The sequence below is a fragment of the Somniosus microcephalus genome, chromosome 10, assembly GCF_052327205.1.
Source record: "Somniosus microcephalus isolate GS21.2 chromosome 10, FLI_Smic_1.0, whole genome shotgun sequence".
NCBI lineage: Eukaryota > Metazoa > Chordata > Chondrichthyes > Squaliformes > Somniosidae > Somniosus > Somniosus microcephalus.
In genome coordinates, this window is record NC_140996.1 from 186,511,732 (window position 1) to 186,538,197 (window position 26,466).

Genomic DNA, 26,466 nt, shown 5'->3' on the forward strand with positions numbered 1-26,466 from the left:
AGTTAAAATTTGCAGGATGTCCAGGAAAACCGTACTCCAGGTTTCCCGTCCGGAAATCCTCTCTGCCCCCACCAACTTTCTTCATGGCCCCAGTAAATGTCGAGGCTTGCATGTCCTGCGTACACTAGAAAAGCAACACAAATTAGCATCAGTTGTCATTTTCAAATTTACATCAGTATTACAAACCTTGTTTACCAATGTAATAGCTGAAGACCAAGGATACGGTTGTACTTAATTTATTTTCCTGTTATCCATTTTTTAGGTCTTGACCATTATCGCCCAGAAGTATTTGAACACAGCAAAAGATTACTTTTGCACCTCTTGATAGCCTTGTCCTGCAATGATAATTTCCAGGCTGTGGCTACAGTCCTTCTGCTTAACAGAGAAGTCGGTGAAAGTAAAACACTTACAGTAAAACCAGTTTACCCACCAGGATATCTCTATTCAGGTAAAAGTAAAATTGAAATAAAATGAGACTGTACCAATTTAGTTACTCAGGGAGGGTAAATAAATATATGTGAGTTTGTAGAATTAAAGTCGTGAATAATTTTAAGTGTTTTAGCATCTTTTTTTATTAAACACATTTTACTATTTTGAGTAGATAACTTTTAAAGGCCAGGTGACATGTATTAACTTTTCTCAGTGTCACAAGTTATGGGATTTTATTTTGAAATACTTACTTTTGAAACTCTGTTATTTTGATATTATGAGCCCTCTTTCGTGTCTGCACTGTTCGCTCTTCCCCAGCAAAGAGAAAAAGAAAATGGCTTGTACCCAAACACTGCTAACAATGTTAGTTGGTTACTAGGATATGTACAAAAGTGCTCTTGGCTAACTTCCAATCAAAAGGGTAGAAGTTAGTCTGTGCCTGTTTCTGGGCCAGACTCATAGCTGCGCAAGCAGCGCATGCAAAAACAGAGAGGCACTGGGCTGTCACAAAATTGGGCCTCATCTAAATATTCCAAGCAAACTGCCTGTTGCGCCTTCACAGGCAGCTCGCTCTTCTCCAGGATTGAATTTCAGGCCGATTGCCTCACCATCAGCGGCCCTCAAGAAAATTCCGGGAGGGCTGTTGAAGCGGGCAATGGAGTACTCCGACTCCTCCTGGCTCCACAGAAAGGTGGGGTTTTTTAAAACAGAAGCCGCTGATGAATCCTGAGTGGGGAAGGTGACTAATTTTGTAGAGGGGTTCGGTCCCTACTTAATATACTCAAGGGGCCTAATGCCTCTTTTATGTGTCCACCCAGGCAGCATCAAAATTGGGCCCTACAAATTTATAAGTGGGACCAACACCTGCGCAGATTTAGCACAGGTGTCTCACTGCTAAATTGGTATGTGCTGCACCCATATTACGCCTATAAAATGGGCACATCGCATACCAACTTCTACCCCAAGGTTTTGTTTTTCATCTTATGGGGAAGCCTTTCCATCTACCGTGCATCCCTTGATTGCACAGCTGAGAAGGGAACTCACCATATGGGAAACTGAAAGTCCAAATCCATTTCCTACAACTCAGCTGGACAAATATGAAGTTAAAGGTTTAAGAAAAGTTACTGGTTTGCAGTTTTTAACAGAAAAACAGATGGAATCATGACTACTGTCCCAAGAATTTGCCATTGGCAAATTTTGACAGTTTTGTCGCTATCCACTGTTAAAAAATTCAGAATCACATGTAATAAAAACAATATTTCACTGGTACAGTAGATGAAATCTCATAGGATGAGAAACAAAACCTGGGGAAGAAATTGGTATGTGATGCGTCCGTTTTACGGGGATAATATAGGCACAATGCATACCAATTAATTTTTAAATTAATTCTTGCAATGTGGGTGTCACTGGCAAGACTGGCATTTATTGCCCATGCCCTAGTTGCCCCTGAGAAGGTGGTGTGATTTTGATACAACTCGAGTGACTTTCTAGGCCATTTCAGAGGGCAGTTAAGAGTCAACCACATTGATGTGGTACTGGAGTCACATATAGGCCAGCCCGGGTTAGAACAGCAGGTTTCGCTCTCTTGGACATAATGAACTTGTTGGGTTTTTATGACTGTAGACGGCTGCATAGTCACTTTTACTGGTACCAGAATCTTATTTCCAGATTTTTTCTTAAAAACTGTATTCAAATTTTCAAACTGTCACTGGGATTTGAGCTCACATCCTAGTCTCGGTCTCTGCATTACTAAACCAGGAACATAACCACTAAACTACCATTCTCCTAAAATTGAATGCTTTGTAGAAGATTATGGTCATTAAGATAATGAATCCTGCAAATTTTGTGTAATTACAAATTGTAAAAATACCAAGCATAGTACAGATATTTTTTCACAAACAGACAAAAAGATGTTTGTACTTTACAAAGGTTTTGAAATATTTTTTAATTGATATTTTTAAGAGTTTAGGTTTAACTAAATTCACTTCCTGATAATTATTTACTGGGCAAAGTAAATAGCAGTAATTGCTTATATCACTTTATGCATCATATTGTGGGATCATTGGTTCCAAGAAAACATTAGGTTAAGAGAGCAGTTTGCACCCTTGGAATAAAAAGTATATCCATATGTGTGTTCAGATTTACAATACAAAATGTGTTTTGTATAGTGATTTTTACAATGATAATCTTGTTTACCTGTACTAGGTGGTTGTGACTTCTTAAGAGATTATCAGACCTCTCCAGTTCCAGATTCAGGGTTAAGCTCCAGTTCCACCTCTTCCAGTATCAGCCTGGGAGGTAGTAGCGGAAACCTTCCACAAATTTCACAGGAGATGGAAGAGATTGAAACAGCAGCTGAAATAGATGAGAAGGCTCACAAGCTAATTGAGTTCTTAGCAACCAGGTAATAAGAGTAAAACATGGGTTTCACTATCCACGTCTTTAAGGCATTTTGTGTTCAGTGTTGAGAAAGATGCTGATTTAATGTAAAGTTTAAGAAAAGCATTTAATACTTTTCCATTGATGGCATTAGAAAACGTGATACAGTAATAAAAAATGTGTTGTACTAGTTATAAGAAAATGATCCCATTAAATTAAAATAATTAGCATACATATTATTTCCACTAATGGAAAAAGACAGGCAGGTGAAGTGGCCTCAGTATGCATTAGCACATCCCATTAGCTCCAAATTCAGTCCAAATCTTATTACAGGAAATCAAAGAATGCTGGTAACAACCAAATCCTTCCAATAATTAAAGAACACCCTGTACAGATTATTAACAGAGGACAGGCAACCTTTTCTTGATTTGAACTCTGGGCGAGAGGAAACCTGAGAATGGTCAAAGTAAGGCAATGTCATGCATTTTAATACTTTCCAGTCTGTTTGACGCAACAAATCACAAAGTTTGCTATGCTTTTAATATTTTGGGCAGGAGTTTTCATTGAAGTTACACTGACTTCCTTGCAAAACTCCGCCAGAATGTGATGGAAAACTTTCCCAAAGCTGCTCCGCCAGCTCCACACAGTCCTCTGCTGTTTTCAGGATTTTCTGCCAGAATTGATATGGGGTGTACAATACATTCACCCAAATATGGCCTAGCCATGCTGGGTGCTAGGAACACGTCTGGCAGCCAGTGTTGCTATGGTGGCAGAGGAGAGATTTAAAAATTGAAGAGTCACCTTTGCCTTTGCAGTCCATAAACCAGCTCTTGGCATTTATGCTGTTAAATCCAGTTTCCATAAGTAAAACTGGATCTACAAGTTTGCCACTAGCCTCTGGAAACCACATTTAGCAGCATAACTGCTTCATGGGTGTTGGGCTCCTGAAATTCGATTTAAAAGACTAATATAGAAGCCCTATAGTTGCATTAAGCCATATAGAATGATTGAACAGTGCCATCTACAGTTTGATTAAATTGCTTTTCAGAATCTCAGTCAAGAGAAAATACTCAAAAACTGATATGTACATTTCCAAACACAGGATTTTAATACGCTTGGCCCTTTTTTAGAATTGGATCCATGCTGAAAGCTGTATTTTTTATTGCTTAACAAACTAATTTGTCATATAATTAAGTAATGATTGTTGTATATATTAATGGGAAACAATATCTTGGGAGGAGTACTTTCAATTTCAAGGATGGGTGCTCCCCTTCGGAGCCAAGTTCAAGCAGGGTAGGATTTCCACCTGCCAAGTCGATTTTGCCGCAACCCCAACCCATTATCATGGATCGGCAATCATTTCCAATCCATGACGGGTAGATTCCCACTACCAAGAGGCAGCCCACCATAAGCCCCGAGGGAACTATTTCAGTGCGACCTTCACTGCAGCACCACAAAAGGCTGGGATATATTTAAAGGGGTAGAAGCACTCTGAACATGGCAGGAACTGCAGCTTTGTAGACCTTGATAGGGGCATTGAATATCACTTGGAGCCCTTTGGGTTACAGAGGTAGCAAACCATATGGGCAAAAGACAAAGGGAATAAAATATAAAATACAAAAAAAAACTTACCTCAAAATACCACCATGAAAATTAATATTGATAATAAACATCTGCTTGCAGGACTTGGTGGTGTAGTAGGTTAAACACTTACCTTTCATGTTAGTGACTTCAGTTGAAATCGAGCCCAGAGTGATAACAACAACTTGCATTTAATGAAGTAAAACATCCCAAGCCGCTTCACAGGAGCATTATCAAACAAAATGTGATGGATGAACTTCTCTTCTGAGTCTTTGGGAATCCTATGTTTAATGCGTTTAGGCAGTAGCAGTCCAAGTTCAAATAGGCCACTTCATCTGTCTTTTTCCATTAGGCTACTTATTTCAATTTAATCACCACAAAGCTTCTAACTTGGCACTAAAATATCAATTTCACTCAAGCTACAGGGTGCTCATGTGGAAATTGGAAAATATAATGCTGAAAAGCAGTTAGAGGTGCTGTTATTTGTTGGGGGCTTAGACACATTGTTGGACAAGCATAGAGGAAGCGTTACTCTTTATCTAATTGTGCTGTACCTAATCTGAAAGTGTTTGTTACTGACCTCAAGTGGAACACAAAATTAATTGGAAAAAAGAACTCCTTTGTGGGAGATATTTGTTATTTTCATTATTGATTCATTGCCCCCATACCATGAGATAAACCATTTCAGATCTCCTCTTGCACCAGGGAGCTGTTGCAGTGATGTAGTAGTTACCATGTCGGGGAATGGTTGCCTAGAAAAACTGGAAAAGCAGTGTTAGGATCAGCCTTCAAGTTGATCTGGAAAAATCTGTAGAATCTGAGTACACGGTTGACACTAACTTTATATGGTTTAGGTGCTCAGGCCAGTCCCAGACACTGATCTTTGATTGACACACGTGTAATCTGTGTAATTGAACCAGCTGCCTGATTCAAGCGAGGATCCAAAACAATGGTTCTAAATGTTAGAAAATAATAAAATTGACTGCCGGGGAGATTTTGAGGTCTACTTCCTGGTTCGTTTCTGCTGATGGTGTGGCCATTCCTACCTCCCCCTGTGCCTGAGTAAGGAGGTAGGGTCTTTTATTATGCAAATAGGGGTCATATAGTATACATAGGACCCCGACTGCCATTTTAGGACAGTACAGGGTGGAGTGTGTGCCGCACATGCTCTGCGCAGTACCAGCTGGTGGTCCAGCCATAGAAGAGACCAGCAAGTAAGTTTTATTTTATTTTTGTGGTGACCGTTATTGCGGTGGTGCAAAGCCAACACGCTGCCCTGGGGCGTTCATTTTCCGCCCACTGCCCACCACCCTATTCTAACGAGGCCTGGCCCTCAAAATGGACCAGGCCTGCCATCAGGATTATTGGGCAGCCATCTAAAACCCACCCGCAGTCAAAGTCTACCCCTACATATTTTAAAAGGTGCGAGATGTTAATTTTTACATAAACTGGGAAGTATTTTATACTGAAAGTATTCTTCCACTCTCTCCTCATCCTGTAAATGAAGTCAATGAACAGTAAAGCCAAAAGCTACAATATTTTAATTTTAAAACATAATTTGTATCAGTACACTTATGACTGATGGTTCTGAACGCAGATAGCAAGAGTCCAAAATGTGAATTGCATGGTTTATTCAGTTACAGAATAAAGTTGTTTTGTATAGGACATTTGGACCTCTTTGGTGCCATGAAGACATTACTCCAAAAAACCACAATTCTAAAAGTGCTGAAGAGCTAACCAACTTCCTACGTCACGTTGTGTCTATATTCAAAGATGTGAAATCAGGTATTTTACTTTACTATTTCAAGAAATTTACAGTTCCAGCTAATACTAAACACATTATTGTACATTTTTATGTTTATCGCAGAATCATAGAATGATACAGCAGAGAAGGAGGTCATTTGGCCCATTGCGTCTGTGCCGGCTCTTTGAAAGAGCTGTCCAATTAGTCCCACTCCCCTGCTCTTTCTCCACAGCTCTGCAAATATTTCCTTTTCAAGTATTTATCCAATTTTATTGAATCTGCTTTTTTTTTAATTTTTACACGGGATGTGGGCATTGCTTATTGCCCTTGAGAAGCTGGTCAGCTGCCTTCTTGAACTGTTGCAGTCCTTATGGTGAAGGCACTCCCACAGTGTTGACTTTGTCGTAGCAGTTTGGTACAACTGAGTGCAGTTAAGTGTCAACCACATTGCTGTGGGTCTGGAGTCACATATAGGCCAGACCAAGTAAGGGCAGACATTAGTGAACCAGTTGGGTTTTCCCCTAACAATCCGGTAGCTTTTTTAAAAATTCCAAATTTATTTAATTAACTGAATTTAAATTCCCTAGCTGCCGTGGTGGGATTTCAACTCAGATCTTACTAAATTACTAGTCCAGTAACATAACCACTATGCTACCGTACACCACATTTTCAGGTAGTGCATTCCAGATCATAACAACTTGCTGAATAATTTTTTTTCCCCTCATATCGGCTCTGGTTCCTTTGCCAATTACCTTAAATCTGTGTCCTCTAGTTACTAACATTTCTGCGACTGTAAACAGTTCCTCCTTATTTATTCTATTTGAAGACCTGTCATATTTCCCCTTAACATTCCCTGCTCTAAGAAGAACAACCCCATTTTCTTTTGTCTCTCCACATAACTGAAGTCTTTCATTCCTGGCACCATTCTAGTAAATTTCCTTTGCACTCTCTCCTAGAACTTGACATCCTTCCTAAAGTGTGGTGCCCAGAATTGGCCACAATACTCCAGCTGGGGCCCAACCGGTGCTTTATAAAGGTTTAGCATACCTTCCTGGCTTTTGTATTATGTGCCTCTATTTATAAAGCCAAGGATCCTATATGCCTTTTGAACAGCCTTCTCAATTTGTCCTGCCTCCTTCAAAGACTTGTGTGCATACACTCCCAGGTCTCTCTGTTCCTGCACCCCCTTTAAAAGTATACCATTTAGTTTATATTGCCTCTCCTCAATTTTCCTACCCAAATGAATCACTTCACATGTCTATGCGTTAAATTTCATCTGCTATGTGTCTTCCCATTTCACCAGTCTGTCTGTGTCCTCCTGAAGTCTGTTACTATCCTCCTCACTGTTTTCTACACCACTGTATTACTAGAATGATTCCAGGGATGAGAGATTACAGTTATGTGGATAGATGAGAGAAGCTGGGGTTGTTCTCCTTAGTGCAGAGAAGGCTGAGGAGATTTAATGGAGGTGTTTAAAATTGTGAAGGATTTATATATAGAGTAAATAAAGAGAAACTGTTTCCAATGGCTGAAGGGTCAATAACTAGAGAACACAGATTTAAGGCGATTGGCAAAAGAACCAGAGGCAACATGAGGAAAAACTTTTTTATGCAACAGTTGCTTAGGATTTGGAATGCACTGCCTGATAGGCTGGTGGATACAGATTCAGTGGTAGCCTTCAAAAGGTAATTGGATAAATACTTGAGGGAGAAAAATTTGCAGAGATATGGGGAAAGAGCAGGGGAGTGGGACTAACTGGATTGCACTTCAAAAGAGCCGGCGCAGACTTGATGGGCCGAATGGCCTCCTTCTATGCTGTTCTATTCTATTATTCTATAATTTCCGAGTTTTGTGGTATCTGCAAACTTTGAAATTATACCCTGTATAACCAAGTCCAGGTCATTAATATGTATCAAAAAGTGCAGTGGTCCCAACACCGACCCCTCTGGGACACCACTGCACACTTCCCTCCAGTCTGAAAAACATATGTTCACCACTACTCTCTGCTTTCTGTCCCTTAGGCAATTTTGTATTCACACAGCTACTGCCCCTTTGATCCCATGGACTTCAATTTTTCTAACAAGTCTATTATGTGGTACTTTATCAAACGTTTTTTGAAAGTCCATATGCACAACATCAACCTCACTACCCTCATCCACCCTCTCTGTTACTTCATCAAAGAACTCAATAAAGTTAGTCAAACACAGTTTGCCTTGTTCAAATCCGTGCTGGCTATCATTTATTACCCCATAATATATTTTTCAAAGTGCCAATTATTTTTGTCCAGGATTAACCTCTCTAAAAATGTCTTTCTAGGCTGACTGGCCTATAATTGTTGGGTTTATCTGTGTCTCCTTTTTTGAACATGGGGTATAACATTTTCAAATCTTGACTCCTCTGGCACCACCCCCATATTGGGAGATTGTGACCAGAGCCTCTGCAATTTCCATCCTTACTTCCCTCAGCAACCTAGGATGCATTGCATCCAGATCGAGTGACTTTTCTACTTTGAGCCCTGCCACCCTTTTAAGTAACTCTTTATCTATTTTTATCCCATCCAACTTCTCTACTACCTCCTTGACATTGGCACCATCCTCTTCTTCAGTGAAGACTGATGCAAAGTACTCATTTAGGACCTCAGCCATGCCCTCTGCCTCCACAAGAAGATCTCCTTTTTGGTCCCTAATCGGCCCCACTGCCTTACCATTACTCTTTCCATTCCACCTGGGCCAGATCCCTTTTCAGCTCACTGAAATTATCCTTCCTCCAGTTGAATATTTTCACATTTGATTTTTCTTTGTCCTTTTCCATAACTGCTCTAAACCTAATGATATTGTGATCACTGTTTCCCAAATGCTCTCCCATTGAAACATGCTCCACTTTCCCCTCTTTATTCACCAGAACTAGATCCAGCACAGCTTCTTTCCTCGTTGGGTTTGAAACATACCAATCAAGAAAGTTCTCTTGTATACATTTCAGGAATTCATCCCCCTCTTTGCCCTTTACACTGTTACTATTGCAGTTTATATTAGGATAATTGAAGTCACCCATTATCACCACTATAAAGTTCTTGTATCTTTCTGCAATTTGCCTGCAAATTTGCTCCTCTATCTTTTTCCCACTATTTGGTGGCCTATAGTATACACCCAGCAGTGTAATAGCTCCTCTATTGTTCCTTAGTTCTAACCAAATAGATTCTGTCTTTGAATCCTCAAGTACATCACTCCTTTCTAGTGCTGTAACAGTATCTTTGATCATGACTGCCACCCCCTTCTCTTTTTCCTTCCATATCTTTCCAGAATACATTGTAGCCAGGAATATTAAGTGCCCATTCCTCCCCTTGTTTGAGCCAAGTCTCCGTTATTGTCACTATATCATAATCCCATTATGCAGATCACCAACCTCTTTTTCCATGCTCCGGGCATTTATGCACGTGTACTCTAAACCCGACTTAGTCTGCCTTTCTTTCGGAACTACTCTTTATTCTAATGTTGTTTATCTCTCCCAGTCCTCTGTGCACCTTGTATGTTCTCTCTAATGCTTCATTCTGCTGCCACTCCTGCTGCCATATTAGTTTAAACCCTCCCCCACAGCACTAGTTAACCTTCCTGCAAGGACATTGGTCCCAGCCCTGTTGAGGTTCAACTCGTCCATCTTGTACAAGTCCCTCCTGCCCAGAACTGGTGCCAATGACCCAGGAATCTGAAGCCCTCCCTCCTGCACTATTTCTTTAGCCACAAGTTAACCTGTTTTATCTTACTGCTCCTATACTGACTAGCACGTGGCATTGGGGGTAATCCAGTGATTTCTACCTTTGAGGTTCTGCTCTTTAATTTATGGACTCTTGAATCTAATGGCTCAGAATATTTTGCTTTAAACGCTACATAATGTATGTCTCAATGAAAATTTGTTAATGGTAATAATTTCATCATTTCTAATTGATGTTCTGTAGCTTTGCCTATGGAGAGACAACACCAAGATTATTCAGGTTAAGCAGGGTTCAAGGGTGAGGATAATTGGACTGAGGCAGGAGAGAGAGGAGGTAGGTAGGAGGGGGTGGTAAGAAAGGGAGAGGAGGGTAATGGAGAGAGGAAAAAAGGGTAAAGAAAGGAAAGAGAAGAGGGAGGGAGGAGGAGGGGGAAGAAAGGCATGGGAAAAGGGAGAGCACTGGAGTGGTGAGGTGAGGGAAAGAAAGAGGGTGAGGATAGAGACAGAGAGAGAGGAGAAGGAACGGGGGCTGAAGTTGGAGCAATGTGGAGAACAGAAGGAGGACAGGGATAGGAGGGGTGAGTGAGGGGAGAGGAGGAGGGGTAGATGAGGGGTAAGGGAAAGCAGGGGAGTGTGACGAAGGAGGGTAAGGGAAAAGATAGTTGCGGGGTACAGAAGAGTGGGGAGGGGCAGAGGGGAGAGAAGTGATGGGGAGAGGAAGGTGAGAAAGGGCGTGGAAAGGGAGAGAGGGGAGTCAGCCATCAGACGGTGCATCATGGTTGCATCCACAAGTCCGCAAATGGAGATGCCCAACACTTCCATGCTGGAAATCATGAGCTCCAAGCTCTGCGCAAAGCTCTGTGCAAGGTTGGTGCCGGACTCCTCCATGCTCCTTGACATTGCACTCAGGCTTTCTGGCAGGTCTGCCAATGTACCAAGCATTTCATTGTGCATACCCATCATTGTTCTTCCACAGGCCGCCCCATCAAAGTCCTCATCAGAGTCTTCTCAGGCAGAACTCAATGCGACCTTGTCCTCCAGAGAGCTGGCACCTGCGCTACTCTTTTCCCCCTGCCCTGGCTGCAGGCAACTCGTGGCCAGTGTCTCACCATGTACAGATCCCGCCTCTATCCTGTTCTATTTGTGCTCCTCCACCAGTGCCTGGCCAGGTGTCAATTTTTGGCTATCTGAAAGGAGAAAGGCACAAGGGTAAGGTTGTGGTGAGGAGAGGGATGGGGGGGAAACAAGATGGCCATGCTTACACCATGTGCAGCTTGTAAATCAGAAGAGATTGTGAGATGATAGGGGAAGTGGGAGGAGAGAAGGAGGATTATGTATGAGGATACTGGCATCTTGTATTCTCTCAGCCCTGCCGGCAGCCACGGGCTCAGTGATGGCCCTCCCAGTAATGGTCAGCACCGTTTAAGAACATAAGAAATAGGAGCAGGAGTAGGCCATTCAGCCCCTCGAGTCTACTTTGCCATTCAGTAAGATAATGGCTGATCTTTTACCTCAACTCCACTTTCCTGCACTATCCCCATATCCCTTGATTCCCTTAATATCCAAAAACCTATCGATCTCTGTCTTGAATATACTCAACGACTGAGCCTCCACAGCCCTCTGGGGTAAAAAATTCCAAAGATTCACCACCCTCTGAGTGAAGAAATTTCTCCTCATCTCAGTCCTAAATGGCCGACCTCTTATTCTGAGACTGTGTCCCATGGTTCTGGACTCCCCAGCCAGGGGAAACATCCTCCCTGCATCTACCCTGTCAAGCCCTGTTAGAATTTTGTATGTTTCAATGAGATCATCTCTCATTCTTCTAAACTCTAGAGAATATAGGTCTAGTCTACTCAATCTCTCCTCATAGGACAATCCCCCCATCCCAGGAATCAGTCTGGTGAACCTTCATTACACTTCCTCTATGGCAAGTACAGGTAGGCTACCTTTTATCCGAACTTCCGAAAACCGAAACCCTCTAAAAACCGAAGGTTTTTTCGTTCAGCGTAAGTCGTGCGCACGACATGACCAGAGTGGCGCACGACCCCGACCCCCGCCGCCGACCCCCCGCGGACCCCTGCCGACCCCCCCGCCGACCCCGACCCCCGCCGACAACCCCCCGCCGACCCCCCCGCAGACCCCCGCCGACCCCGACTCCCGCGGACCCCCCCCCACGGACCCCCGCCGACCCCGACTCCCGCCGACCCCGCCGCGGACCCCCGCCGACCCCGACCCCCCGCCGACCCCCCCCGCCGACCCACCCCCGACAAATTTCCCAGTCTTATAAAATACCTTCCGAAATCCAAAATTTTCCGAAAACCGAAACACGGCTGATCCCGAGGTTTTCGGATAAAGGATAGTCTACCTGTATATCCTTCCTTAGGTAAGGAGACCAAAACTGTACACAATACTCCAGGTGTGGTCTCACCGGGGCTCTATATAATTGCAGTAAGACATCTTTACTCTTATACTCAAATCCTCTTGTAATAAAGGTCAACATACCATTTGCTTTCCTAATTGCTTGCTGTACCTGCATGTTAACTTTCAGTGATTCGTGTACAAGAACACCCAGGTTCCTCTGAACACCAACATTTCCCAATCTCTCACCATTTTAAAAAATACTCTGCTTTTCTATTTTTCCTACCAAAGTGGATAACTTCACATTTCTCCACATTATATTTGATTTGCCATGTTCTTGCCCACTCACTGAGCCTGTCTATATCCCCTTGAAGCCTCTTTGCATCCTCCTCACAACTTTAATTCCCACCTAGCTTTGTATCATCAGCAAACTTGGATATATTACATTTGGTTCCCTCATCCAAATCATTGATATAGATTGTGAATAGCTAAGGCCCAAGCACTGATCCTTGCGGTACTCTCTGTTTTCTGTCCATTAACCAATCCTCAATTTAACCAACCATGCTAGTATATTACCCCAATCCCATGAGCCCTAATTTTGTTTAATAACCTCTTGTGTGGCACCTTGTCGAATGCCTTCTGAAAATCTAAACACACCACATCCACTGGTTCCTGCTTATGTATTCTGCTAGTTACAACCTCAAAAAACTCTCAACAGATTCGTCAAACATGATTTACCTTTCATAAATCCATGTTGACTCTGCCCAATCCTATTATTATTTTCTAAGTGCCCTGTTACTACATCCTTAATAATAGATTCTAGCATTTTCACTACTACTGATGTCAGCTGCAGGTGCTGGTTGTGAGCCAACTTCTCCTGCAAGAGAAAGGGAAGTGTGTCAGTGAGTGTGGTGCAATATGTTTGGGTGATATGCCTGTCAAGGTTGAACAGCTGACAGTTATGAGATGTGGGTGTGCAAGCTATGAGATGTAGGTGTGATCCTTGAGCATTCAGCAGTGTGTGAGGGTAGTGGTGCATTTGGTGGATATGGCATTTGAAGATTAATTCACTGACCTGGACCACTCGTGTGAGGTCATTAAACTTCATCCTGCACTGCGTCCAGGTCCTCGGGGCTATACTGCTGGCATTCACCACAACGGCTACCTGCTCCCATTGGATTTTAGGCATTTACCTAGAGGGCCTCCTGGCCCCCTGTGGAAACAGGACCTCTCTCCTCGTGTTGACCTCCTGCACCAAGGCCTCCTGTGCTGCATCGGAGAACCTTGGAGCATGCTCTCTCCCCTGTTGTGACATTGTTTTTTTTCCTGCTCTTACTATCTTCCCTAGCCAGTTGAATGACCTGCTGCAGACAGAATGCACCTCCCCTTTAAGAGGTGCAGACTACCTTTAAGAAGTGTAGGCTAGCTTTAATTGGTGCTAGCCTCGCACAACCCTGCTGAGTGTTCAGCCACTCAGTAGTGCATTCAGCGCTGGGCTGAATGCCACAATCATGTTAATCAACAGGCAGCACAAGGTTAGCGGGTTGACAGTGCATCGCGATTCCCCCACCCATTTTAAGGGGAAACAAATTTTTAGTCCCCTTACTCTTGTACTCCAACCCCCTTGCAATAAAGGCCAACATACCATTTGCCTAACTAATTGCTTGCAGTACCTGCATGTTAACTTTCAGTGTTTCGTGTACAAGGACACCCAAATCCCTCTGAACACCAACATTTGATAGCTTTTCACCATTAAAAAAATATTCTATTCCTACCAAAGTAAGTAACCCCAAATTATACTCCATCTGCCACCTTCTTGCCCACTCACTTAACCTGTCTATAACCGTTTGCAGACTCTTTGGCCCCGATTTTCTGGCCGCCGTCGGGTGGCTTTTCATGCGGCCGGGGGCCGAAAATCGGTGAAAAAGCGGGTCGGGACCCCCCCCCCCCACCTGATTCCCCGCCCCGTCTGACTTTCGGACTGCCATTTCCCCGCGCCCCGCTTCAGTCCCGGCCGCCACTGGCGGGACTGGTCGTCGGAGCACTAACAAGCAATTATCTGCTTGTTGAAGTTGATTTTCCCGTGCAGTTGCGACTTTGGGGCTTTCCCCACCTGAAACCCGCCTGCAGGGAACCCCGCTGCTGAGACCTGGCATGAAGCTTGCTAGCTGTCAGCTGCAGGTAAGGAGAAGCTGCGATTTAAAGGGCCAGCACTTGTATGGTGAAGGACCTTGTTGTTGCAGGTTTGGGGCTACTTCTTCAAGGCTTAGGCACAGCTGTGGAAGGTTGGAGCCTCACACACTTCTCCAATGCGATCTCCTGGGAAGCCCTTCTCGCCACCCTCACTCAGCGCTTCCTCAGCGGAGGCATCTACGAGAAGCGTGGGACGCCTTTTTTTCCTTCCCTTCTTGCCATTAGAGGATCTCCAGCAGCAGAGGCGGCAGCAGCAGAACCAGGAACAGCATGATGAGCACCAGGCTGCTGCTCACTCACCTGAAGCTGCACAGGCCAGAAGGGGCCAGCGCTTGGAAGTGGCTTGAGAGCACCTTGCTGCGCTTTAGGGGGCCATGGGGACCCGTATCTGCACTGGCAGTCCTACTCAGAAGGACTTCCATGAGGATCTGGTTTCTCTGTTCAACAGATGGCCAACGCTCCTCAAGAGATGTCATTCTCTTATGTGCACTCACCATGTTTTCCGTACCCTGGCGAGTTATCTCCTCCATGGAGGTTGCCAACCTTTCCATGGTGATGCGTTCATGCACCAATGACTCCACAAAGGCCCTGCTCATGGTCGCTTGGGACTCCTCCATTCGCTCCACACTCGCAGCGACCCTGGAGACAAAACCTGCATCTGTGCATGGAGATCCATCACCTCTTCTCTTGCGGATGGACCCAGAGGCAGAGGGTCGACATGCAGCGCAGCTGAGCTGAGCTGGCAGAGTCCTGCGCCCTCCGACGAGCACTCTCCACTGCTGTCCCTGTCTCCAGAATCTGCTGAGGCTCACTTGTGAGCTGTGAAACACCAGGTGACAACACTACTCTATGTCCCGAAGGTCCCCCCGAGGTGTGAGTGTCTGCGCTGGTGCTGGGTGCGCTTACTTCTGCTGACGCTGCGCCCTCAGAGGTTGGAGCTTCCTCTGAGGAGTCTGGCTGCACAGCCTCTTCCTCCTCCACAGTGAGGACGGGGGCTCTGGATGGTACTGTGGGGGAGTAAAGGAAGGAGGTAGAGATGTAATGCCAAGGTTCTTCTGGTGACTCCCAGCAAGTTGGCTTCTGCTGACAGCTGCATCCATGCAGCATTGGTCTCAGTGGGAGGCCTCTTCCTCCCTGACCTAGGGAAGAGGACCTCCCAGTGGGCCCTAACCCCATCCAATAATGCCTGCAGTGAAGCCTCGTCGAATTTGGAGGCAGCTCGGGGTCTGGCACTGGCCACAGCTGATGCAGGCTCCTCTGCCATCCTGTGTGGTTCATTTGGAAGCCTTCAGAGGATGCAGTGCTTGCTATGGACCTTGAAAGCACCACGAATGATGACATCATTCTGTGGGGATTTCTGACTCGATTTAGACAATTAGCAAGGCTTCCCACATGCTGGGAATTAATTGGCCAATTGAGGGAAAATTGCGTGGAGCTGGCTGACACTTTTTTATGTGCGTCAGAAACCCCACATTCGGGGAAACCCGACCATTTCCCACACAAGCCGAAAATCGGGGCCTTTGTGTCCTCCTCACAGCTTAATTTCTGCCTAACTTTGTATCATCAGCAAACTTGGATACATTGCACTTGGTCCCTTCACCTAAGTCATTAATATAGATTGTAAATAGCTGGGGCTCCAGCACTGATCCTTGGGGCACCCCACTAGTAACAGCCTGCCAACCTGAAAATGACCTGTTTATTCCTACTCTCTGTTTTCTATCCCCAACCTCATGAACCCTTATCGTATGTAACAACCTTTCATTGAAAACTCCTTGCAGCGCCACCTACAAGTACAGCCTGTCAGCTGTGGCTCAGTTGGCAGCACACTTGCCTCTGAGTCAGAAGGTTGTGGGTTCAAGTCCCACTCCAGGGACTTGAGCACATAAAGCTAGGCTGACACTCCAGTGCAGTGCTGAGGGAGTGCTGCACTTTTGGAAGTGCCGTCTTTCAGATGAGACGTTAAACCGAGACCCCGTCTGCTCTTTCAGGTGGACGTAAAAGATCCCATGGTAGTATTTTGAAGAAGAGTAGGAGAGTTATCCCCCGGTGTCCTGGCCAATATTTATCCCTCAATCAACATAACAAAAACAGTTTATCTCGTCATTATCACATTGCTGTTTGTGGGAGCTTGCTGTGCATAAATTGGCTGCCGCGTTTCTCACATTACAACAGTGACTACATTCCAAAAGTACTTCATTGGCTGTAAAGCGCATTGAGACATCCGGTGGCCATGAAAGGCGCTATATAAATATAAGTCTTTTTTTCAGGTACTTGAAAGCTTCATGTGAAAGTACTTGATGAAACGTATGCCCCACATACTGAATTTTTTAATATATTACAGATTCTTACTGTAACATAGAACAAAAAATAAGTTAACTTTTTTTTAATGGTCATATATATGTGACACCCGGAATTAGAGAGATAGAAGCACACTTGAGTTGGAACCCCTGCCTTAATGTACTGCTTCCTGCCAATTTTGACTGGGCATGCAGATGATGGCCACACTGCCAAGGTCAGGGTGGGTTGTTGCCTGCCCTGGCCCACCCAACCCAAGTTGCGGTGGCATAGTGGTTAGCACTGTTGCCTCACAGCGCCAGGGACCCGGGTTCAAATCTGGCCTCGGGCGACTGTCTGTGTGGAGTTTGCACATTCTCCCTGTGTCTGCGTGGGTTTCCTCCGGGTGCTCCGGTTTCCTCCCACAGTCCAAAGATGTGCGGGTTAGGTTGATTTGGCTATGATAAATTGACCCTTAGTGTTAGGGGATTAAATACGTGGGGTTACGGGGATAGGGTGGGATATGTGTCGGTGCAGGCTCGATGGGCCGAAATGGCCTCTATCTGCACTGTGGGGATTCTGTGATTCTGTGAAAATCAAGGCTATTTTTTCAATTATGAGAAATTACAGTGTTTTTTCTACATTATTACTTAATTTACAATAACGTTTTTGATATTGTTGGCAGTCCTTATTTATTAAAATTGTAACTGTTTTATAACAGTTAAAATACAATGTCTCCCCATTTTTCCTAGGCTGCTGTATGGAACAGCGATTGAGTGAAGTTGCTCTACAAACAGCACTTTCTAGCTCTTCAAGGCATTATGCAGGTCGCTCGTTCCAAATCTTCAGGGCTTTGAAGCAACCTCTGTCTGCACATGCCTTATCTGACCTACTTTCAAGGCTGGTAGAAGTTATAGGAGAACATGGTGATGAGGTTCAGGTACACTTCTCATGTCTGATGCAACTCTCCGTAAATTACTGTAACAGAAACTAGAATTTTGAACATTTTCCCTCATGGTTCAGTGGTTAAATACACTGCCTGCCTGGTGTGGGACTGAGCCATGCAAACCAAGAAGGTCTCAGATTTGATTTCTGGTCTCAACTTGAGTAACTAAGCATGCACTGTAATTGGCTTTAGTCTTTTCAGCTAGCATTTGCAAAAGCTCTTGACCACTGTACATTGAATTATTCTGGAAAACATACTTCTGTGGATGTCAAGTGAGAATAAAGTCATGCTTAGCTGATACCACCAAGCTCGAGTAGCCAGCAAACATCACCGTCTGGGCTCACACATGATGCATGGCCACTTGGGCAAGCTAATTTCTTTAAAAACTGAAAATAAACCGCACTGTGGCTTGAATTTCTTCTAGGCAGGTGGTCTTGGGTCACACTAACAGTAAGCTACCATAATTTTTATTCTCTTTCAATTCTTGCTGTACACATGGTTTATATGATTATTTTATTATCTGCTCAAAAACTTAAGGCAACATCTTTGAAAAGAAGTCATGCAGAATGTGTGGCAGAAACAGGCTTGATGGGTCAAATGTTTTACTCCAGTTCCTGCACTTCTGTCACTATTATCAAAATGAGAATTCAGGTGCCCACAGTTCATAATATAGTTAACAATGATTGGTTTCATTATTCTATCCAACCCTCTTCCTTGAGAGTTGCCAGGAGCTCCCTGCCACTGGGATTGAAGGAGCAGGAAATGTAAAGCCTGGTTTTAAACAAAGTCTACAAATCTACTGGTAATCGCATGCTTAAATGTTATAAACAGAATACTGAATATCTCACCACCAAATGATTATAGGTCTGACTAACACCCATGAGATTACACTAAATTTATTCTCAAATTCATTGCTTCTGATTCGGTCTCATTTATGAAACTAAAACGTCTGTTACATTAGGAAGGATTCATATCCATTCATATTCATTGTGCACTATAACATGGTTCTATTAACTATTATGTGTTTACAAAATCACATAACACATTACAGGGTATATTTGGGTTATCACTATTTTTAAAATGTCTAAGTTGAAAAGTGAGGTTAGAATTCTTCAGTATAATAAATCCAGTTATGAATAAATACTACTAGCATTCCATTTCTAATCAAAGTTTTAAAAACTCAACGCTTGAATTGCTGGGGGTCCACTCTGCCAGCACAGTTGCAGCGGAGCGGAGCCCCCACCTGCCTTTGTGGTAACCATGGAACCCATCTCAAGACCTCTAAGGGTGCATGAACAGTGCCCACCTTGACAGAGGCCTGAAAAATCTAAATGGCACCATGCTGCTCCAACAGAGCAGAGGAGGCCCAGGAAAGGCCTCCCAGACACAAAGCAGCCAAACATTGCATCTCCCAAAGGTGCTATTGGGCCATCTTTGAAAGTAAGCAATCCCCTCTAGGAACAATTTCCTGCTAGATTTTGGGACCTCTAACTACTCTATGATAATTATTCAGCAAGCTTTTCTCAGTGGTATAATTCTCAAGACTTTCCAATTTACTTACAAGTGTAATTATTAGAAAAAAGATTCAATAGAATCTGTCAAGTTGTACTTATAAGAAAGTGCTACTTACAAAACTCTAATTTTAAACATTATTATGACTTATGTTATGCTAGGGTTACGTAATGGAAGCACTCCTTACACTGGAATCAGGCATTGACAATTTGGCAGATTGTTTGAAGAACAGTGATCTGTTAGCTGTTCTGTCTCGGTAAGATCTTTTTACCCCTTACAGAACATTATGTGATGTCTTAAATGTATGGTATGATATTTCAAGGAAAATATTTTTGTTCCAGAGCTAAAGAAGCAGGACTCCAGTGTGATGCTTTACTACCCACTGCTTTGACCAAATGCTGACTTCACAGGATCTCTTACACAAATGATTTAATATATTCAGATATATGCAGGCGGGATCCAAGCCTATATTGAGTCTAGTACTGGGAGCTCACTAGAGGGGGTAGGAGAATAGGAAATAGCTCTTATAGGGCTGCTGCCATTGCGATTTTGGAAAATTAAGAGGGATGCAGCCTCTTAAAAGTAAGTGGCCACAAATATGGGGACAGAAGTTTGTACAGCTTTTCTAAAGGCTGTACTAATTAATATAATTTTTAAAGCCTTTATAAACACTATATAAAATGTGGGAAAATTAAAAAACCTTTATAAAGGCTTCATGGGTTAAAATATTGGCTACCAAAGAAGATTATAGATTAATGATTGATTATAGATTGATTATAGATTGACATAGGCAGACCACGTGGGAGCAGGCCACATCTGCATTTTTGTCCAGAACCAATGCATTGCATGGGAGGATCTAAAGCAGAGAAAGTGGGTAAGCGATCATTGCTGCTGTTTTATCTATAAGAAAAATGTATCCATTTTTCTTACAGCTTTCACAGTTGTCTGTTACTAAGTTATCTAACATTGTGAGCAAATTGGCTCTGCAGTTGGCTGTGTACTTGTGTGTTCCTCTAGCAGCTTAAGGCACTGCTACAGTACGTGAACTAACCTAAGAAGGTGAAGATTGTTTCTAGCAGCACTGTGTGTTTAGGAGATTTTCCATAGTATGAATACAGAGAGTGGACAGCCTGAACCTGGATAACTTGGGAATTTTCTTTGTATGAGTTGATGTGATAATAATGTCACTATATTGTGATGTTTCCAGGTATAGTTTGAAAGCTGGAAATACCAGGCCATGCATAGATTCCTTCAAAGAATACTAATCAGTGTTGTACTTCAGATTACCAAAAATGACAATAGGATTGGTGATTTCATTAATATGGCCCAAGGATTAAAAATTTCACACTGAGTGCTCCCAATGGTTCAGCCACTTTAATCTAAAGTCCTGAGATAACAGTAGTAGGGCAGTTACAATTGGTCTCGGTGCCCCTGGTTAGGGAGAGGTAATGGTGACAGTTCCCATTCTTGATCGCTATGCAGCAGCCCCTGCTGGATGTGTGTGTGTTTGTATGTGAATGTTGGGTCAGAACACGATCAGGCTCCACTGTGATTACCGCAGTCAAAAAATCTGTTAACATTCACTGACCAGGGTCGCATATGAATAATGGCCATTTGAGTGAGGCACTGGAGAGCACGTAGCATCCGTGGAACTGTACCCCAGAAAGGAGTCAATGTCTTCAGGAGACAACATTTTAGTGAGGAAAGAAAATTAATATTGCAGACTATTCTTTACTGCATGGATATCATTTGAGGTTTGCTTCATCATTGTCAGGAGTATATTTAACAGCATCATTCCTTGTTACAATATATTCTAGCTTAAAGACTGAGAAACATTCAACATATGTTCTATTTTAACATAGAATTGGAGCTCAAACAAATCCTATGTTGGTTTATGATACTATTATGTAATATATAGAATTTTACAGTACATAAGGCATTCAGTCAGCCCATCAGACCTGTGCCAGCTTTTTGAAATAGTGATCCAATTAGTCCGTTCCCCTGCTCTTCGCCATGCTCTTTTAAATTTTATTTTACAAATAGTTATCCACTTCCTTTTTAAAAGCTATAATGGATTCTGTTTCTACTGCTGTTTCCAGTAAGGCATTCCATGTCTTAACAAGCCTCTGCATTAAAAAAAAATCTTGCTACCTCTCCCTTCATTCTTTTGTCGATGAGTTTAAATTGATGCCCTCTAGTTAGCAACTCACTGACCAGTGAAAATAGTTTTTCCCAATTTACTTCAAAATCTTATATAATTTTGAATAGCAGCATTAGATCACCTCTTAGCCTTCTTTGTTCTAATGAAAAGAGCTCCAGTTTCTCTAGTCTCTTCATAATTAAAGCCTTTCAGCCCTGGGATCATCTTAGTGAATTTCTTCTGCATCTTTTCCATGCCGTGATATCCTTCCTAAAGTAAGGCATCTGAAATTGGACACAATCTCTTATAGACTCTGTATCTTAAGAAGTAAGTTTACGTATCAGCACCCTTTAAAAAATCAATTATGAAGAAATATGATTAACTCTAACTTTTTAACTGTTTCTCAAAATTTTGAAAAATAGTGTTATTTAAATAGTGTATACTGATGGTATAATCAGGGAATTGGCTTGGAGGAGTCACAGAGCAAAATAGCGTGAGGGAGCTAAATTAACTTCTGTAGAGATACAGGCAAGATCAAGAGAAGCAGAAAAAAGTGCCTGCTTTAACCATAATTCTTTAAAAGGGGTCCTGATGATACAACTTACTCTTTCAGCTTTTGCTAAGTTGAAATACATAACAAACAGATTGATGCATATATTTATAACCAACATAAATAATGGAAGTGTAAATAAGGAATGCTTTATGCAATCAGAATTGCTTTGTGCAAGTAAAAGTAATTCTCTATGAATCATGCTATATTAATTTCTTATTTTGTTTTTATCAGGTCATCCTCTCCTGATTTTATGATGAATACCAAACTGGCATCAAGCCGGAAGAGCACTGGGCAGCTAAATCTAACATCAGGCATATTGAACAGCGGTGGAATTACTGCCGAACGCAGTAGACATCAGAGGAGCTTTTCTGTGCCAAAGAAGTTTGGTGTTTCAGACAGATCCTCTGATCCTCCACGTAGTGCTACATTGGACAGAATCCAGGCAAATGGACAACAAGTCATTGTGTCGAAAACCCGAAGTTCATCCTCTCTTAAAGACAGCATAATTGACCCAACCAATATTAATAATCCCATGAATCTTTTGGCCACTATTTTCTGGTCTGCTGTAGCACTGATGGAGTCAGATTTTGAGTTTGAATATCAAATGGCACAGCGATTGTTAACTAAACTTCTGATTCATCTTCCTTTGGATAAGACTGAAACTAGGGAAAAACTTGAAAAACTACAAGGGCAGCTGAAATGGACAAACTTCTCAGGGTTACAGCAGCTATTGCTAAAAGGATTTACTTCCCTATCCACCACTGACCTAACTCTACAGCTCTTTAGCCAGCTGACTCATGTTTCTCGAATACCAGTGATAGATTTAACTCAAGCAATAGGTAAATGCATGGAATAATTCTAATCATGAAACAGTACTATAGAATTCCATTGAAAATGCTTTTCGCCTTTTATGTTGAAGTAACTTTCATTTATTGAGTGTTTTTACTTTTTACTAATTGCTTAAAGGAAAACTCTAGGGGGAGGAATTCCCATGATTTGCACCTCCCATTAGCACCTGCGGGGGGTGATACCAGAGCGCTAAGGGGTTACCAACCGGGCGTGGCGAATTCACCAATGCCCGCGAACTTCCCTGGCGGATTTGCGCTGGCGCTAAGACTTATCGCCTCACTCTCTTGCGCCCTGAAGATCGTGACGTCTTTGGTGCGCAGCACTCCGTTAGCACCCCAGGCGTCAACAACAGCAGCTGCAGGAGGCATTGTCACCTTGGCTGGCCGCTTGGGGAGCGCTATTTAAAGGCAGTGAAAAAATGTATTTATGTCCCCATTCTGGCGCCTCCTGCTTTCTTTTGCCCCGCGATTGCTCAGCCCTGCACTCTCTTAGAGTGCTTGGGGCTGCTATGCACGTTGTGCATGTGCCGTCACCCAACAGACACAGCCTGAAGATTCATTCCACGCAGCATTGACCCTTCCCTTTAAGGGACAGAAGGAGCCTGTAAAGACGGCAACGTTGCCCCGAACATTGCTCAGCACTCTGCCGATACCGCCCCTCTCACTCCCATTAGCGCTCTAAGGGAAGTGGTAGCGCTTGATTTAGTGCTCCACTTCCCTCTTGGAGCGCTAAAGCGGAAGTTCCTGGCAGCAGCAACTCTTTTGCGCCCAACGATATTTTTGCGCTCCCTGAAAAGTTATTGCCCCAAACGGGGCACTACGCAATTTCTAGCCCAAGGTCATATGTAAGTAAGGCTTAGCCACAATAGGGACAATTCTCCATCTGTTAGTAATTTTGCTGCCAAATTACTGACAAATGCAATATTGGGTTTAACATCTCAGTATGCAGTGGAGATACTAGTTCCAATTTTCTTACTGGGTTTAAATCTGAAGTAATGATTTTAGTAGTGATTAAGACCACTGTTAACTGGGGAAGAGCAGATCCAATTAATTGTATCCACAATACATTTTCCAAATAATTATATGGTATGCATACATGGAGGAAGTGGGTGTAAGTCACATTCAGAATAGGACTAAATGGCAAATTCAGCAAGAGAATAGCAACCTATCATGGTAGCCATGATCCTTTCAGAGGAAAAATGGGCCAAACAGAATGTTTGGACATATAAGCAGAATACTAGCTGCATATCTGAGGGAGGGCATCTGCAGGACTAGAAGTGCTACATTGGCCTAACTGAGAGGCATATCAGATTTCAGGCTCTCCTGAAAAGCACTTGCAAAAGATTATGGGGGGGTAAAATTAAACTTTGGCGGGGGCACAAAATGGGCGGTAGTGGATTGGCCTTCCATTATACACGCCGCCTGATTTTCTTTTCTGTTAAGAGTTAATGGAAAGGAAAATTGGGTGGGGTATATATAGGGTTGCCAACTCTTGTTGGGCATATTCCTGGAAGTTTCATCACATGACCTCCCGCTTACAACCACCCAGTCAAACTGCCTTTTTTCCCCCCATATACTATATTTTTATAACTTATAAACGAAAGTGTTGAGTCTGTGTTTTCAATTGCAGTTATACTGAATAACAGGACACAGACCACAGAAGTAAGTAAACAGGTCTTTAGTGATTGAGGGTCAGGGCTGAACTGAGATACACTTTGCTCCGCAGGGTTTATATACCGGTGTGGTCACCACCGGTACTACAATGTACAGGAGCCATCAAAAAGTAGTCCATCACCTTAAGGTATCCTCTTAAGGTGGCACAGGTTACATACACTACAATTCCTCCCCTTTTAGCTTAACAGTGTACACCCCAAATTAAACATTACATGGATAACATATATACAATTTACACACAAAACTGTTCAAAGATTCAGTCTCTGAGGAGGCCTCCTGATCCGGGCTGGATAACGCCTTTCAGGGGTCTCTGGTTCTCGTTGCTGGGGTGACTCATCCACTTGATCTCCTATGGATTGAACATCATCATGTACGTTCGAGTCTGAGGTAGATGCTACAGGCTCAATAAGTTCTTCAAGTGGTGTCTCTGCCGTAGACATGGGGTCGACCCTTGTTCTCGATTCCACAAGTTGGTCAGCATGATGTCGTATTACGTTCTCTCCAACGTCTACCGTGTACATCAAGGGTCCTTGTTGTGCACGAATTGTTCCAGGTTGCCATTTATCATCCCTATAGTCCCTGGCCAACACTGGTTGTCCTATTTCAAAACTACGAGTGGCCTTGTTATTTACGTGCTGGAATTGCTTGTTTTCGACTTCCCTTCGCACATTGGGTTTTAACAAATCCAACCGGGACCCCAACCTTCTGTTATAGAACATTATGGCAGGGCTTTGATTTGTCACTGCATGCGTGGCGTTTCGATACGCCATCAGGAAATTGTCCACCTTGTGTTGTAGTGGAATATGGTCTTCACTCATGGCCTTTATCGCCTTTTTGAACGTTTGTACAAATCTCTCGGCCAACCCATTTGTAGCCGGATGATATGGGGCAGATGTATAGTGTTTCACCCCATTCTTTTTCATGAATTTCTGGAATTCTTCTGACACGAACTGTGGTCCGTTGTCTGAACATATTTGCTCCGGCAACCCATTCCTTGCAAATATGGTTCTTAGAACTGCGATCGTCTTCTCAGAGGTATTGGTCGACATCTTAATCACTTCTGGCCATTTAGAATGTGCGTCTACTGCTATCAGAAACATGGAATCCATGAATGGACCTGCAAAGTCGATATGCACACGTTGCCATGGGGCTGAAGGCCATTCCCACGGATGCAGCGGTGCAATTGGAGGTGCATTTTGAACTTTTTGGCACCCTGAACAGCTTTTAGTCAGATCCTCTATTTGTTTGTCGATACCTGGCCACCACACATAAGCCCTAGCAAGGCTTTTCATCTTGACTCCCCCCAGATGACCTTCGTGCAATTCTTTCAGAACTCTCTCTCTTAATTTCGGAGGAATAATCACCCTTGTTCCATACATCAATGTTCCTTGACATATGGACAGCTGTTCTCGTCTGGCTGAGAATGCTGGTAACAGTGGTTCGCCATGTGCTGGCCATCCCTTCACTGTCAAGTCGTAGACCCGAGACAGTGTCGGGTCATTTCGGGTCTCTCTCTCAATACCCGCATTGGTGACTGGTAAGCATTCGATGATGGTCGAGTGAAATATCTCGACAGGGTCAACTGCCGGTGCCTCTTCTGCTGTAGGTAGTGGCAGGCGCGACAGCCCATCAGCATTACCATGTTGCTTTGTACCTTTGAATTCAATATCATATTGATGTGCCCCTAGGAAAAGGGACCATCTCTGAAGCCTCTGCGCCGTCATTACCGGAACACCCTTCTTAGGGTTGAAAATGTAAACCAACGGCTGGTGATCTGTCAGCAGCGTAAACTTTTGGCCTTGCAGGTAATGGTTAAATTTCTTAACTCCCCACACGAGGCTGAGAGCCTCACTATCTATCTGAGCATAGTTGCGCTCAGCGGAGGTCAATGATCTGGATGCGAAAGCGACTGGCCTTTCCGAGCCATCTGGAAACTTACGTGAGAGCACTGCCCCGATACCATATGGAGAAGTATCACAAGCTAAGCGAATAGGCAGCGTTGGGTTAAAGTGAGCCAGCACTTCCTTAGAGGTGATCAGTGCCTTGCTCCTTTGAAAAGCCCGCTTACAATCATCGCTCCACTTCCATGGTATTCCCATTTGCAAAAGAGTGTTTAGCGGGTGTAAC

At 43.4% G+C, this 26,466-nt stretch overlaps 1 protein-coding gene across 6 annotated transcripts in view; it reads left to right on the forward strand.

Moving 5' to 3' along the window:
- LOC147111928 (protein furry homolog) overlaps window positions 1-26,466 on the forward strand; it is a 486,257-nt gene that overhangs the window by 375,996 nt on the left and 83,795 nt on the right. For all 6 annotated transcript variants that reach the window (XM_085999325.1, XM_085999321.1, XM_085999322.1 and 3 more), the window contains exons 39-44: window positions 263-448; window positions 2,635-2,833; window positions 6,053-6,174; window positions 17,419-17,606; window positions 19,286-19,380; window positions 22,049-22,656. In XM_085999325.1, coding sequence (XP_085855451.1) covers window positions 263-448; window positions 2,635-2,833; window positions 6,053-6,174; window positions 17,419-17,606; window positions 19,286-19,380; window positions 22,049-22,656 — 1,398 coding nt within the window. The remainder of the gene's footprint in view (window positions 1-262; window positions 449-2,634; window positions 2,834-6,052; window positions 6,175-17,418; window positions 17,607-19,285; window positions 19,381-22,048; window positions 22,657-26,466) is intronic.